This window comes from Labrus mixtus, chromosome 20 (genome assembly GCF_963584025.1).
Source record: "Labrus mixtus chromosome 20, fLabMix1.1, whole genome shotgun sequence".
Classification (NCBI taxonomy): Eukaryota; Metazoa; Chordata; class Actinopteri; order Labriformes; family Labridae; genus Labrus; species Labrus mixtus.
In genome coordinates, this window is record NC_083631.1 from 18,240,858 (window position 1) to 18,257,284 (window position 16,427).

The window sequence follows — 16,427 nt, forward strand, 5'->3', positions numbered from 1 at the left end:
TCACATCAACATAAAGTAAAAAAAAAAGACAGGTCACAAGTGTCAGATATTTAAATCACATATTGTTGAACGTGTAGAATACTTATTTGCTTTATGGCTTCAGAACACACACTGAAACACACACACACATACTGTATATATAAATAATACAGAACACATAAAACACATTGGTTTCATTGGAGCCTTCTCCCGTCTGGAATGTGTTAAATGTCTCCCCGATCCCCCGACATGAAGACAAACAGTCGTGTGTGATCAGTTTAGCAGACAGACACAATTCAAGCGACGCTCTAACAGACCTAATCTTCTCTGATCCCAGAAAATGAGGCTCGCCATGTCGGGGCCGTAAGCCTCCTAAGCTAACGTCTTTAACAATCATTGCTTTTTAATGGACAGTCTAAAGGATTGCAATTCAAACCATGTAAAAAAAAAAAAAAGTGACACAATACATCTATACATAGACTGAGTACAAAAGTGACATATGTGACTTTTCAATTATGGCGTAGGAGCCCGATCTCCAAATATAGCAGAAGAAGGCGCCATGAAACAGGCCAAACCATCGCTTATAAAAGTGGTCAGAGTCTCGTTACTGCGGCTGACATCTGTGTCATCCTTCTGAAACAAGAATCTTGTTCAAATCCTCTGGAAGCTTTTGTGATTTTTGTTTGTTCTCTTCCTGTCTGCAGCTCTCTGGTGAGTACCAATTATTATCAATTCAGATCTGTTCAGTTTTTATACAACTTGTTAACTGATCATCTTATCTGCTGCTAGACAAAAAATGAGCGATGCTGAGATGGCAATATTTGGGGTGGCTGCCCCATACCTTCGAAAATCGGAGAGGGAGAGGATCGCAGCTCAAAACGTGCTGTTTGATGCCAAATCTGCCGTGTTTGTGCCAGACCCGAAGCAGGAGTATGTGAAGGGGAAAATCAAAAGCCAAGACGGCTCCAATGTCACTGTGGAGATGGAGGATAGAAAGGTGACAGGTCTTGTGACGTACTTTATTTGCATTAATGTATTATCTACTAATCGGCCTTTTGAATTCATCCTTCAGGTCGTCACAGTGCACCTGGACGACGTGCGCCCCATGAATCCTCCGAAGTTTGACAAGATTGAGGACATGGCTCTGCTGACTCACCTCCATGAACCGGCTGTGCTCTTCAACCTCAAAGAGCGCTACGCTGCCTGGATGATCTATGTAACTATAAATCATAGAAAAAAACAAATCTGCTTTAAGCTTTTGTTGAGATGTCTTAAAGGAAAAGGAGCACCCTGGACCTGTAGAAACAAGACTTCATGTTCTCCCCCCCCCCCCCCCCCCCCCTCCTTGTGTATTCAGACGTATTCTGGACTCTTCTGCGTCACCATGAATCCGTATAAATGGCTGCCGGTCTACAACCCCGAGGTCGTTGCTGGGTACCGAGGGAAGAAGCGACAGGAAGCCCCCCCACACATCTTCTCCATCTCTGACAACGCCTACCAGTTCATGCTCACAGGTCCAGACACATCATTATACTTAATACATCATATATAATAATGCTGTAAAATGACACAACACTGTTGTTATACTTCATACTGTTATCTTATAAAATACAAAATACTTTTGTTTTACACAATACTGAGGTGAGAGATACTTAACTTAAAGCCCCTGTGAGGAGATTTAAGTAAATCAATTCAGATGAGACGATTTAGACCACAAGGAAAAAACTTTATTTTCCATACTTTCACTGTGAAACATTCTCAATGAAGGCTGTTGAAAGACTGCAGGATTCAGACATCACTACTTACACCGTTTGAGACCAGCTTGATCAGCAGGGAAATAAAGATGTAATGTTGTCAACAGGGGGCGCCGACATTCACACAACAGGAAAGTTCTTCACAGGAGCTTTAAGTAGAAAGTAGAAATGGAACAGTGTGGAAATATTCTGTTACAAAAATAAAAAGCATGATGATTTACTAAAACTACCAAAAGTTAACATACCCTTAATGTGGGCACAAAATGAAAATACTCAAGTTTAAAACATGGACTTAAAAGTTTGACTTAAAACAGTAGTTTGGGAAATGTTGTTTATTATGTTAAAAAAAATGTAATGACTGATTGCCTTTGTTTTTGCCTGAGTGAATACAGTTTCCTTTATGAAAGTTTAGTTACTAAATGAAGTTACTTATGATAAAGTTACTTAAGGATAAAAACCTAAAGGCCTTAACAAATGTACTTTTCATCTGACTTCTTTTCTTTAACAGATCGAGAGAACCAGTCGATCCTGATCACGTAAGTGCCACCTTTTTTCTTTTTACTTTTGCAAAAGATTTAAAAAGCATTCATTTCCCAAACATCATTCTTGCCGTGTATCTTCTGCCAGCGGAGAATCCGGTGCTGGGAAGACGGTCAACACAAAGAGAGTTATCCAGTACTTTGCAACGATCGCATCATTTGGAGACTTGATCAAGAAGGAGCAGTCTGCCGGCAAGATGCAGGTTCAACCCTTGTGTTAAAAAATATATATTTTTTTCTAGACATGAGATCAGGTGTGTTGGCAGCGGCTTTAAAAAAAGACATACTTGTTAAATTTTTACTCTGGATGTGAGTTACAGGGGAACCTGGAGGATCAAATCATTCAGGCCAACCCTCTGCTGGAGGCTTTTGGAAACGCTAAGACTGTGAGGAACGACAACTCCTCTCGATTTGTGAGTTGAGATCTGATCTGTACGCGTCCTGAGGGGAGACGTCATTACTCTGTTATCACAAGACAATTTTGTAACACTCATTCAACAGGTTCAAATCTGGCCTAGGGATCATTTCCTGCATGTTATACCCTATTTCCAATTTTCATTACTGTATCAGCTGTCCTCTGAAATAAAGGCATACACAATCTAAAAAAAAAACAGGTTGGATCGCTGATTTTATTTTGAAATTTTATGACAATATTTAAAAAAGGAAATTCCCAGTTTCCAAAAAATGTAGAAACAATTCGAAAGAAAATGATATGACGCAATATGTTATACATGGATGTATGTCAAGATGATACTATACTATACAATTGGATTGGCAATAGGAAATGAAACAATACAAGATTTCATCTCAAATACGAAACCTCAAATAGTTTTCCACCTTTTTTTTTCAGGGAAAATTCATCCGTATCCACTTTGGAACAAAGGGGAAGTTGGCATCAGCAGATATTGAAACGTGTGAGTTTTCTTATCACAGGATAACTGACGATGTATTCAAAGTGTTGTTCAAGTGTTTATCATTTCTCTGTTTGTGTTCATTTTTATTATAAGACCTGTTGGAAAAATCCAGAGTTACCTTTCAGCTGTTAGCAGAGAGGAGCTACCACATCTTCTATCAGATCCTGTCCAACAAGAAACCTGATCTGATTGGTGAATAAAATGTTACTTTATGAAGTTATTTAACTTTAAGTACATCTATTTTCATAAATGTCTTATAGTTAGGTATACCAATGCTCGTATAAAGCATTCAAATGTTACAGATCAACACTTTCTGTTTCTTTTTCAGAGATGATGCTGATAACCACCAATCCATACGACTACCCCTTCATCAGTCAGGGAGAACTCACCGTGCTGAGCATCAACGACAGCGAAGAGCTAATGGCCACGGATGTGAGTGCACTTTTTCTCACTCAGGCATGACACTGAACATGTGAGCTTTTCTTACATGCATAAAAATAACGTTTTTAAACTCTTTAAAACTGATATTTTTTCCAGCTTGTTTGTATAATAAATGAAAACAGAAAGCTTTTGTTAAGTGGTACCATATTATAATCACAACGTGCATAAAGGTCATTAATCAATCATTCCGTCGAACTTTATTTAAATAGCACCTTTCAGACAAATTCCATTGCAGCTAGAGGGTTTTACTCAAGAGCTGAAAAGTGATTAACAAAAGGTTGTTTGTAAAAATCAAACCAGAATAACCTGTCATGGCTAAACCAGCTCAAATACTCCTTAACATCTTTGTGTGTTTGTCAGAGTGCCATCGACATCCTGGGGTTTAACTCTGAGGAAAAGGTCGGCATCTACAAGCTGACGGGAGCAGTGATGCATTATGGGAACATGAAGTTCAAGCAGAAGCAGCGAGAGGAGCAGGCCGAGCCCGACGGCACCGAGGGTGAGACGATGCTCACGTTTAAAGCGTCACTCTTTGTATCATCAACATGTTAACAACAATTTGTTCTTTTTTTTTATAAAAATCTGTGATGAACATCCTTTAGTGGCCGACAAAGTGGCGTATCTGATGGGCCTGAACTCCGCCGACCTGCTGAAAGCGCTGTGTTACCCCCGAGTGAAGGTCGGGAACGAGTACGTCACCAAAGGACAAACTCCACAGCAGGTTCAGTCCTCATGTTTGTACTCTTAACCTGTTTGAACCACACGACGAGTCAGAATAAAAGTTTGTGTTCCATCACTGGGGTAACCATGGTGATTTTATAAGTTTAAACGTGCCTCTAAGATGGCCCTGTGCGTAGCAGGGCCCAAAAAAAAAACAAAAGGGAGAAGATGATTTGTTCCTTTATGGTCATTTTTACCTTAAAAACTGCACCTAGGCCCTGTTGAAGAAGACTGACAAAAGGAAAAATCTTCATCCCTCACTAATATAGGAATGAATCTGTTAAGCCCAATTGCCCAAGCAAGTGGCAAGCCCTACACCTTTGCTCTGAAATGCTGTGCTCTGTAAGGTGTTGGCTGTGGAAAACCTGCAACTTCAAGACCATGCCATTTGATGTAGAACATTGTGAATAAAAAAACTAAAGAACAAAAAACAAAAAACTGCACCGGGGTTGGTGATACAGCATGATGCAGATACAGCCCTTGTTGTCGTCTTCCACAACAGAGACTCACGATGAGTGATTCAGGATGAGTTTTTTTCATCACAAAACAAAACTTTCACTGTGCAGAAGAAAATCAGCAAAGAAATAAAAGATACCACTTTGTCCACAGGGGGCGCCAGAATCGACACAAAACTAAAGTCGTTACACTTTGTGTCTGGTTTACATCATATAATCTGATCAGGGTTTGAAAATGACTGTTTCCTTATAAAAGCATCCAGACTTCTTAAGGGCTGTTACGCCCCACATGCAGTTATTTTTTTATGTTTTTGCCCGTTACACTGAGTGTGTCCATGTGTGTGTGATCACAGGTGAATAATGCGATGGGCGCTCTGTCCAAAGCCGTTTACGAGAAGCTGTTTCTCTGGATGGTCACCAGGATCAACCAGCAGCTGGACACCAAACTTCCCCGACAGCACTTCATTGGCGTCCTCGACATCGCAGGGTTCGAGATCTTTGAGGTAAACAGCATTGAGGGAAAATAAAACTAAATCTTTCAAACCAAGTGTTTAATGAATGCTTTTCTGTTTATGTATTCAGATGAACAGCCTGGAGCAGCTCTGCATCAACTTCACCAACGAGAAGCTGCAACAGTTTTTCAACCACCACATGTTCGTGCTGGAACAAGAAGAGTACAAGAAAGAGGGAATCGACTGGGAGTTCATTGACTTTGGGATGGACTTAGCGGCCTGCATCGAGCTCATTGAGAAGGTGAGTTTCTCTAAACTCAAAAAACTTTGATCAACAAAACAAGATTCATTCAATTCTACTGAGGCCTGAAACTGATATGCATCCAAACATTTTATTTACTCCATTTTCTTCGATGAGTAACCTCATTCATGCTCATTTGTATTGCTGTCCACATATGTCTCTTGTATCCCCACAGTTGCAAACAAATAAAAAACAAAGAAACAAGCATGTCGTGGACTGGCCTGTCACAGTCAATAGACTCTTAATCATTAGAAATCCAGCTTTGTTATGCCAAGATAATGAGGAAAACAAGTTGAGTACGAGAACACAACTGCAATGAACTCATTATCATGGAAATAATGGAGTAATTAAAATGTATAGATGCATGTCCAGTCTGGGCTTCCATACATTTCAACACATGATCACCTTTTTCTCTCCTGCAGCCGATGGGGATTTTCTCTATTCTGGAGGAGGAGTGCATGTTTCCGAAGGCGACAGACGGCTCCTTCAAGAACAAACTTTATGACCAACACCTGGGGAAAAACAGCATCTTTCAGAAGCCCAAACCTTCCAAAGGAAAGGCCGAAGCTCATTTCTCTCTGATGCATTACGCAGGAACCGTTGACTACAACCTCAGCGGCTGGCTGGAGAAGAACAAAGACCCTCTGAATGACACGGTGGTCCAACTCTACCAGAAAGCTTCTCTGAAGCTGCTCGCTCAGCTGTTTGCATCGTACTCCACGGCTGATGGTCAGTTCATAAAAATCTCCCTGTTAGATGAATGTGAACTGCATAATACTTTGCATGGCTGTGTAAAAATGACATTTTCACTGTTTAACAATGGTTTAATAATTGTTTAATAACGTAACTATTACCGTTCGATCACTGTATTACCACTTATTAACAATGGTTTTATAACTGTTAAATGACTGTTCATGACTGTGTACAGTGAGTGAGAAACACTTTTGTGCAACACTATTGTTGTCAGAGCCGTGTTTACATCGTGTTAACATAGACGGCTGGCTCCTCCACTTCCATATAAATGCTGTTTTAGTCAAGAATAGAGAAAAGAAGAATAAAATACTCACTGCTTATTTGAAAGTTGCACAAGCGTTTTTAGATCACGGTCCTTCCGTTTCAATTTACATGCTTCAACTGCTTCATAAATTTATCATCAATTTTTAACAACTGTATATAGATAATAACTGTAGTTTATTATTTATATACTGCAGACAGTATTATGTAGTTAATGATGTTTCTCATTTATCTCTACAGCTGCTGATGGAAGTAAGAAAAGTTTTAAGAAGAAAGGCTCTTCTTTCCAGACGGTTTCTGCACTATTCAGGGTAATAATGAGTAATAATATTTATACTTGTTTATTCAGGGATTTAGTCATTAAGATATATTTTGGTTTAATCTGTTTAGTTCAGTTGGTTTTCTAATAGTGGTCTGAGTTTCTCAGTATTCCTGTTTTTAATAATCTGAGTTTCTTCTGCAGGAGAACCTGAACAAACTGATGGCTAACCTCAGGTCCACTCATCCTCACTTTGTCAGGTGCATCATCCCCAACGAGACCAAAACTCCAGGTGAGAAAAACAATAAATGTTAGTTATTATCTTTAAGGTTTTCAGGTAATTAAATATGTCAGGAGTGGGTGAATAAGGGAACACATGAGTTTTATCATGGGGGGGGGGGTTTCTTTAGCGTTACAAACTTTGTGTGAGGTAGACTTTTCCATTCAATTCACAGCATGCTCTGTTACACAGTCGTGTTTGTTTGAACCCAAAGACACAGAAGGAACAGTTTTTGTTTTTTTAAAAATAATTAAGCTGAACAGATGAAGAAAAGTTAATGAAACAGATTCAGTTTTAAAATACAACACGAACAGTCAAACCAAAAGAGGAGGCGGATATCCACCTGTAATTACTGCTCATCACCACAGGTGGCACCACAGACAGCATCAGAGTTTTTATGGAGGCAAAAGTGATTCTGCATTAGCATGTGTTTGTCTTTACATCAAAGAAACGTTGCAAAAAGTTCGTTTTCAACTACATATGAACAGAGCCAAGCTAGTTGTTTACATCTGCTTCCTGTTTTCTTGCTAAGCTAGGCTAACATGCTGCTGGCTTCACTTTCATACAAACAGAAACGATAACGGTGACAATATCAGTATCAATAGTATTAAATGTTGAACTATTCCTTTAAACCAAACCTCTCCCTCCTACAGGCTCCATGGATCATCACCTCGTCCTCCATCAGCTTCGCTGTAACGGAGTTTTAGAAGGAATCAGGATCTGCAGGAAAGGATTCCCCAGCAGGATCCTTTATGGAGACTTCAGACAGAGGTCACACACACACACACAAACACACACACACACACACTCACATTGTTATAGGACCTTTACCACACCTTGACCTTTGACCTCTCTGAGCAGGTACAGGATCCTGAACGCCTCTGCCATCCCGGAGGGTCAGTTCATCGACAGTAAGAAGGCGTCGGAGAAGCTTCTGTCCTCCATCGACGTTGATCACTCTCAGTACAGATTCGGATACACAAAGGTGTTTCATAACGTTTGTTTTTGTTTTATTATCAGGACTAAAGTAAATGAGACGGCGATAATTAGATTATAGGTTTAATCTGTTAAAACTATAAAACAATTAAATCGTTGTGTCAGTTTTTGCTTAAGGCTGAAGACCAGATTTTAAACCAGAAAACAGTTCAGATATCAAAGAAACAATGTTCTGTCTAACATAAGAAACCAAATAAAATCATCTTGACTTCCCTGCTCGTCTGTTTGTAGCTGGTAATCAAAAAGTGAAAAGTGAATTTCCACCAGTGGTGATCAATAAAGTTAATAATATCCAGAGTTATCTTTTCTTCCCTTATCTTAGGTTTCTCCTTTTGATATAATCTCTCCTCTTCTTATCTTATCTTAAGTGTTTCTTATCTTATATAATAATAACATTTATTCTCTCATCCGATCTCACCTTTAAACCTTTGTAGGTGTTTTTCAAAGCCGGCCTGCTGGGTCTCTTGGAGGAGATGAGGGACGAGCGTCTGGCCGTGTTGATGACCCGTATCCAGGCTGTTTCAAGAGGTTGCGTCACCAGACAGAGGATGAAGGAGATGACTAAAAAAAGGTCTCCGACATTTTGTCAAGCATCAGATTGCTGCTATATCGATTCCCATTTGTACTGGCTGCTGCGTTGCTGTGAGAGAACACAGGAACATGTTTCCTTAATGTCTGATGATAGAGTGAGGTCATTTTATGATTACATTCAGATGTCTTACATTTTTTTATCCTCTAATATATTACAGATAAATAAATTCAACTTAATTCAATGTAAACTGAAAAGGTAAAGCACCTTGTGACCCTTGGATGGCTCATTAAAACAATGACGACTATCTAACTTTAATTAAGTTTAAATGAGTGGTTAAGTTGTGAAAATCAATCGGTTAGTGGTCAATACTTCATTGGACTTACTTTATCTTTTTGTGTCTCTTTTACTCTTTTGCAGAGAGTCCGTCTTCATCATCCAGTACAACATCCGCTCCTTCATGAACGTGAAGAACTGGCCCTGGATGAGACTCTTCTTCAAAATAAAACCTCTGTTACGCTGTGCAGAGGCAGAGAAGGAGATGCAGAGCATAAAGGAGGAGCTAGCTCGACTCAAAGAGGAGTTTGCCAAGTCGGAGGCTCGGAGGAAGGAGCTGGAGGAGAAAACGGTCGTCCTCATCCAGGAGAAGAATGACCTCTACCTTCAAATCCAGGCAGTACGTAAACGCTGAAGAGGAGAAATAAGATTATCTGTATGAGTAAAAATAGACCCAAAAAATATGTTCCTTATTAGGACAAACACAAAAAGAAACTTAACTGTAAGAATCTTAAGATATAAAACAACTAAAACAGTGGTTCATAATGCTGTAAGGGGCAAAAAAAGATCATCTCTAACCCTTCACTGCTAAAAGATTGTGCCTCTGCTCTCAGGAGAGAGAGAACCTGTGCGATGCAGAGGAGAGGTGTGAAGGTCTCATAAAGAGTAAAATCCACCTGGAGGCCAAACTTAAAGAGCTCTCCGAGCGGGTCGAGGAGGAGGAGGAGATCAACGCCGAGATCACGGCCAAGAAGAGGAAGCTGGAAGACGAATGTTCGGAGCTGAAACGAGACATCGACGACCTGGAACTGACGATCACCAAAGTAGAGAAAGAAAAACACGCCACAGAAAACAAGGTTCCTCTGATTACTCTCATCACCTGTTCTAATTTGTTTTATCTTGATTTATTTGTCTTTTAATAATGCTTAATGAAGTCTTAGTAACTTGAAAATGTTTCTCTGTGAAGGTGAAGAATCTGGTGGAGGAGCTGACGTCTCTGGAAGAAAACCTGATGAAGTATTCCAAAGAGATGAAAGCTCTGCAGGAGGTTCATCAGCAGACGTTAGACGACCTGCAGGCCGAGGAGGACAAAGTCAACGGTCTGATCAAGATGAAAATGAAGCTGGAGCAGCAGGTCGATGATGTGAGTCTTTGTTCTTTTCATGGAACCCTTCAGGTCATTTTTTTAGGCTATAGTTGACATGAGCGTCTTTTTTTTTAGCTCGAGAACTCGCTGGAACACGAGAAGAAGCTTCACGCAGACTCAGAAAGATGCAGAAGAAAACTGGAGGGAGATCTGAAGCTGAGCCAGGAAACCATCGTGGACCTGGAGAACGACCGACAGCAGGCGGACGAGAGACTGAAAAAGTATGTTTTTCATCTTCATCAACTATCATTGTCATTCAGTTAAACACAAAGTGATAACGTTTACTATTACTTAAGATTTAAGAATGTAAGAAAAATGATCAGAACTAAAAAAGCAAAACCCAAAGCAAATTTATTGGACAATATTTTTTTGCAATGCAAGAAAACAATAATGAGTAATCAGTAATTATCTTGTCATATTTTCCTTTATTAATTTGGGATGAGTGTGTAGAATGTGAATAGAGTTCCTCGTGCCTTTTTTTGATTGGCAGCTGAAGAGCGAGAGTAAATGTTTGGAGGAGAGAGTGGGGTAGACATGCATTAAAGGGCCGAGGCTAGGATTCAAACATGCAGACAATGTGTCAAGGACTCTAGGACTCTACATATACCAGCGCCATCACTTAAGCATCGATAAGCTTAGATCATTTACTTTCATTTCAGAAAAGACTTTGAAATCAGCGACCTGCAGAGCAGGATCGAAGACGAACAAAGTCTCAGCACCCAGCTGCAGAAGAAGATTAAAGAGCTCCAGGTATGATTAAAACAAAAGAAGACATGTTTTAATTTATTAAGTCTTATATTCTAAAAACAAACATTTTAAAAGATAATTTCTTTCCCTAAAGGCTCGTGGGGAGGAGCTGGAGGAGGAAATTGAGTCTGAGCGTTCGACTCGAGCTAAAGTGGAGAAGCAGCGATGTGACCTCTCCAGGGAGCTGGACGAGATCAGCGAGCGTCTGGAGGAGGCGGGAGGAGCGACCGCCGCTCAGGCCGAGCTCAACAAGAAAAGGGAGGCGGAGTTTCTGAGAGTGCGACGAGACCTAGAAGAGTCCACGCTGCAGCATGAGTCCATCGCCGCAACTCTACGCAGAAAACAGGCAGACAGCGTCGCCGAGCTCAGCGAGCAGATCGACAACATCCAGAGGGTGAAGCAGAAGCTGGAGAAAGAAAAATGTGAGCTGAAGTTGGAGATCGACGACTTGGTGAGCAACATGGAAAGCGTACTGAAGAGCAAGGTAACACAGAATCTTTTTTTTATGTATTTATTTCACTATTTGTCCATTTATTCATCATTTTAGAATTGTGTTTGACTTGTGATGAATTGTTCAGGCTCATCTGGAGAAGACATGCAGGACCCTCGAGGACCAAATCTCTGAATATAAAACCAAAGCAGAAGAAGCTCAGAGGTCTCTGAGTGATTCTACGACTCTCTCTGCTCGTCTTCAGACTGAAAGTGGTACATTACTGTAGTTCATGTAAAGTGATGAAAACACTGATGAAAATGAGCTTTTGATTTATTCCTGTCGTCTTTATCCTGAACAGCTGAGCTCACTCGTCTGCTGGAAGAGAAAGAGATCACTCTGTCCCAGCTGAATAGAGTCAAATCTGTCTGCAGTCACCAAATCGATGAGCTGAAGAGACTTCTAGACGAAGAAATGAAGGTTTAAAGACACACAATTCATCCCCGCACACAGTCGTGATTTCAAACTGCAGCAATTAATTTTAAAAACCTTAATCATGTCTGCTCTCGTTGTGTCAGACTAAGAGCGCTCTGGCTCATGCTCTGCAATCGTCTCGCCATGACTGCGAGCTGCTCAGGGAGCAGTACGAGGAGGAGCAGGAGGCCAAAGCCGAGCTTCATCGCTGCCTGTCCAAGGCCAACAGCGACGTGTCTCAGTGGAGAAACAAATATGAGACGGACGCTATCCAACGCACCGAGGAGCTCGAGGAGGCCAAGTGAGAACTGACTGCATGTTTTTTAAAGCGGTGCTGATAATACGCTGTTTTAATAATTTACATTTGTATCTTTTGTTTCTTCAGGAAGAAGCTGGCTCAGAGGCTGCAGGACTCTGAGGAGATGACTGAGGTGGCAAATGTCAAGTGTGCGTCTCTGGAGAAAACCAAGCAGCGTCTGCAGGCAGAGGTGGAGGACCTCATGGTGGAGCTGGAGAGGTCGAACGCTGCCAACGCCTCCCTGGACAAGAAGCAGAGGAACTTCGACAAAGTACGTCTTTATTATTGACTGTTCTCTCTTTGTGTTGATTTCTTATCAAGGCAGGGTTGATCACACGTTTCTTGGTCTTAAGGTTCTGGCTGAATGGAAGCAGAAATACGAGGAGACTCAATCAGATCTGGAGGTTTCTCAGAGAGAGTCAAGGGGGCTGAGTACAGAACTCTTCAAGCTGAAGAATTCATACGAAGAAGCTCTTGATCATCTGGAGAGCATGAAGAGAGAGAATAAAAACCTACAGCGTAAGAGTCCTGAACAAAACAAAACAAAACAGTCATGTGTTTCGGTTTCTTTCTTGAGATAGTTATTTGTTTTCTTTAACATTCTCAGAGGAGATTTCAGACGTCACTGACCAGGTCGCCCAATCTGCAAAAAACGTCCACGAGCTGGAGAAATCTGCGAAACAGGCCGAGCAGGAGAAGAGAGACACACAGGCCGCACTGGAGGAAGTCGAGGTTCATGTTTTGACTTTGAATGAAAGATGTCTTCCTTTTTGTCTGTCAAAATAACCTGAAGCCTTTCATGTCTGTCTTTTGTAGTCGTCGCTCGAGCACGAGGAAGCCAAACTGCTGCACCTCCAGCTGGAGCTGAACCAGATGAAGTCTGAGGTCGACCGAAAAGTGGCAGAGAAAGACGAGGAGATCGAGCAGCTCAAGAGGAACCATCAGAGAACTGTGGACACGCTTCAAAACGCGCTGGATGCCGAGACTCGCAGCAGAAACGACGCTATGCGGATGAAGAAGAAGCTGGAGGGCGACCTGAACGAGATGGAGGTGCAGCTGGGACACGCTAACAGACAGGCGGCCGAGTCGACCAAACAGTTGAGGAACGTCCAAACTCAGCTGAAGGTGTGATGACTCCATTAAAAACATCCAGATGAATCAAAACTATTTTAATGTTTTAACACCCAATCTTTTTGTCCCAGGACACACAGGTCCACCTGGACGAACTGCTCCACTGTCAGGACGACTTGAAGGAGCAGCTGGCCATCGCAGAGCGCCGAAACGCTCTGATGACGGCCGAGATCGAAGAGATGACGGCAGCACTCGAACAATCCGAGAGGAGTCGCAAGATGGCCGAACAGGAAGTGATGGACGTCAGCGAACGAGTTCAGCTGCTGCACGCTCAGGTGAGGAGACGATTTACATGTGTCTATGTATTGCTGTCGATCAAACTGCACACATTGTGATTCATGTGTTTTCTCTAATGTGATGTTTTTATCAGAACGGCAGCCTGCTGAACTCCAAAAAGAAGACAGAGTCAGATTTAAATCAGCTGCAGTCAGAGGTGGAGGAAACCATCCAGGAGGCCAAAAACGCAGACGAGAAAGCTAAAAAAGCCGTCATGGACGTGAGTCTCTCTCCTTTAGTCGCTGCAGTCACAAAACTAGTGAGCTATAAGTCTCACTCTGAGTTTAAACGCAGGCGGCCATGATGGCTGAGGAGCTGAAGAAGGAGCAGGACACCTGTGCTCACCTGGAGAGGATGAAGAAAAACCTGGAGGTGACCGTGAAGGACCTGCAGCAGCGACTGGACGAGGCCGAGCAGCTCGCCTTAAAGGGCGGGAAAAAAGAGCTGCAGAAGCTGGAAGCTCGGGTAAGATAGAAAGAAATGAAGGGAAAAAACGCTTCTCTGCGAAAACCCCCCAGAATTGTTGAGCCTAATTTACAATAACTCCACTATTCAAAACTATATATTTCTGTTTATATTTGAAAGTATTGTTTCTATCTCCAATTCCCTGTGCTTTCTGAACTTATTCTTCAAATACTCTGCACTTTTTTTTCTAATTTCTTTATTTCTATTTCTTATTGTTATTCCATATTTCTGTTTCTATATTTCTTGCTGCTACTGTATATTGTGTAAAGGAGGGACTGTAACAGCTCCCCCCTGGAAAGTTTTATTTTAGATTCTGAAAGAATGTGATTGATTATGTTTTTAGGTCCGTGAGCTGGAGAACGAGATGGAGGCGGAGCAGAAACGAGGAGGGGAGGCCATTAAAGGTCTGCGGAAATATGAGAGGAAAATTAAAGAGCTCACCTATCAGGTATTAAAACTTCCTGTTAAATGTTTTCAGTGGATCAGATTTGATTGATAAGTGCAAAAAAACAAACGAGTCCCCACATGTTTCAGGCAGAAGAGGAGAAGAAGAGCTCGGTGAGACTTCAGGATTTAGTTGACAAACTGCAGCTGAAGGTGAAAGCGTACAAACGTCAGTGTGAGGAGGCGGTGAGTAAAAAAAACATGAATACTGAGTATAACATTCAAACTCTGAAGATCTTGTCTAAAAAAAGTAATTTAAAAAAAAAATATCTGATGGCTCAGGAGGAACAAACCAGCGTGAATCTGCTAAAGTTCCGGAAAGTTCAACACGAGCTGGAGGAAGCAGAAGAACGAGCCGATACTGCCGAGTCACAGCTCAACAAACTGCGAGCAAAAAGCCGAGATTATGGTAAAGAATAATGAAAATCATCTATGTGACGTGATCTCATCTTTAAAATGTCAGTTCTTATAATCACAGGACATTGATCCTTAAAAAGTTTGACAAGATTTATTCATAAACTAGATTTAAAGTTTGGATTTTACTTCTGAGCAAGCTCTGATTACTGATTGTTAAACGTGATGATTGCTGTTAAGTGCTGATTGAAATGATGATGTGATGTGTTTTAACTTTGACGAGCTGCCGTTCACACCGCCTCTTCTAAGATGACAGCTCAAGTTACTAACGCTGCCATGCTTTTTCTAAATGCGGTTGTCATGTGTCACTCCCCCGCTCATGATGTTCACACAGCTTTAATCACAGACAACGTCTTGTGCTAACTCGATAACAAAGCAGACAAACCAGAAAACTTCCCTCAAGGTGTCCAGGTCACACTCACCTTGGCAAGAGGCACTTTGAGAAAAAAACAGACATGAGATACAACACAAATAGATTATAGCTTGAATAACAACACCCTTTGCACAGTATAATAACATACATGTATTTGTTGTATATTTATGCTACCAATATTTAGTATGTTTCCAAAATAAATTACTTTCTCTACCACCTATTGAGTTCAATTCAAGTTGTCTTTTTTTTTTTGGTGTACCACAGGGCTCCATTCTTGGTCCATTTCTCTTTTCTATTCTGATGATGTACCAATATTTCTTTAACTCTATGAACATCAAAATGTATTGTAAGTGCAAAAGATTCATAATATAGAAGTGCTTAAACAATCTGACTATTCGGACAATATAGACTTATTTAAATTTAGTTGACTATCACAGATGCTATCTCTTATTAGCTACCTTTAAGGTTAAAATGTGTCATTGTTTGTTTATGAAAACAGTTTTCAGAGGTTTTACAAGAGTTTGAAAAATGGAATAAATGAAACTGTTTCAAACCGTTAAATAGCATTCTTGTCTTTTATATGTGGTACTTTTGTGGTTTTGATTTTAAAAAAGTTTATACATTTCATATAGAAGCTGTTCTTTATCATGATATTTGTTATTTGCAGTGGTACAGTACAGATAATTGGATGATACTTTTCAATAATAGTTGATTAAGAGTTTTATTTTAAAACACGATGTATGATAAAAGCTCAACTCAAATACCCCAAAACACCTTGTAATGAAATTCTTCAGCTGCCTAAATCTCAAATTAAAACCATTAATGACTCAGAGACAGTAGTTATCTAATTATTGACTTTGAACAGGTTTGGCACATTCCAAATACTTTGCAGATAAACAAAAGATCCAAAAAAAAAGCAATCATTTTGCATTGGCTGAAACGTGAAAAACATTAGGCATCCTCATGACACGTTTCCAAATGTAAGTGTTGACCTTGTTTTTGACATCCATGTGGAGTTTGATCCATTTAATCCCAACAAGGAGCCTCGAACAAGCAGCTGGTGGTCGAGTCCAGAAGACATGAAGGTCATGAGGCGTCCAGAAGACACTTATGTATGTTTTATACCCATACTGACAATGAACAGACATGATCACTTTAAACACATGACATTATTAAAGATGATGAGATGCATTCTGATTCTTTAATCATTAAACATGAAGTCCTGCTAAACAACAAACTTAACATTAAGCACTTTTAATGACAGCTCTGACAGTCCTGAAGCATTTAAAAATAGATCCTGAGGATTAACACCTGCTGCT

At 40.7% G+C, this 16,427-nt stretch overlaps 2 protein-coding genes across 2 annotated transcripts in view; one reads left to right on the forward strand and one right to left on the reverse strand.

The window, feature by feature from the left end:
- Positions 1-16,427, reverse strand: part of b9d1 (B9 protein domain 1) — a 310,365-nt gene that overhangs the window by 161,096 nt on the left and 132,842 nt on the right. The window lies entirely within an intron of this gene.
- Positions 776-15,899, forward strand: LOC132954339 (myosin-8-like). The gene is made up of 38 exons (XM_061026877.1): positions 776-976; positions 1,052-1,195; positions 1,337-1,493; positions 2,242-2,269; positions 2,361-2,469; positions 2,575-2,685; positions 3,123-3,186; positions 3,280-3,378; positions 3,515-3,618; positions 3,988-4,126; positions 4,230-4,348; positions 5,156-5,305; positions 5,385-5,555; positions 5,978-6,284; positions 6,810-6,880; positions 7,033-7,120; positions 7,762-7,879; positions 7,970-8,093; positions 8,539-8,675; positions 9,054-9,309; positions 9,524-9,766; positions 9,877-10,053; positions 10,132-10,277; positions 10,716-10,806; positions 10,898-11,287; positions 11,382-11,508; positions 11,595-11,713; positions 11,812-12,008; positions 12,093-12,276; positions 12,359-12,524; positions 12,613-12,737; positions 12,822-13,130; positions 13,208-13,411; positions 13,507-13,632; positions 13,707-13,877; positions 14,221-14,325; positions 14,412-14,507; positions 14,604-15,899. Exons 1-38 carry the CDS (start codon positions 776-778, stop codon positions 14,739-14,741), a joined length of 5,811 nt encoding a protein of 1,936 aa, XP_060882860.1. The 3' UTR covers positions 14,742-15,899.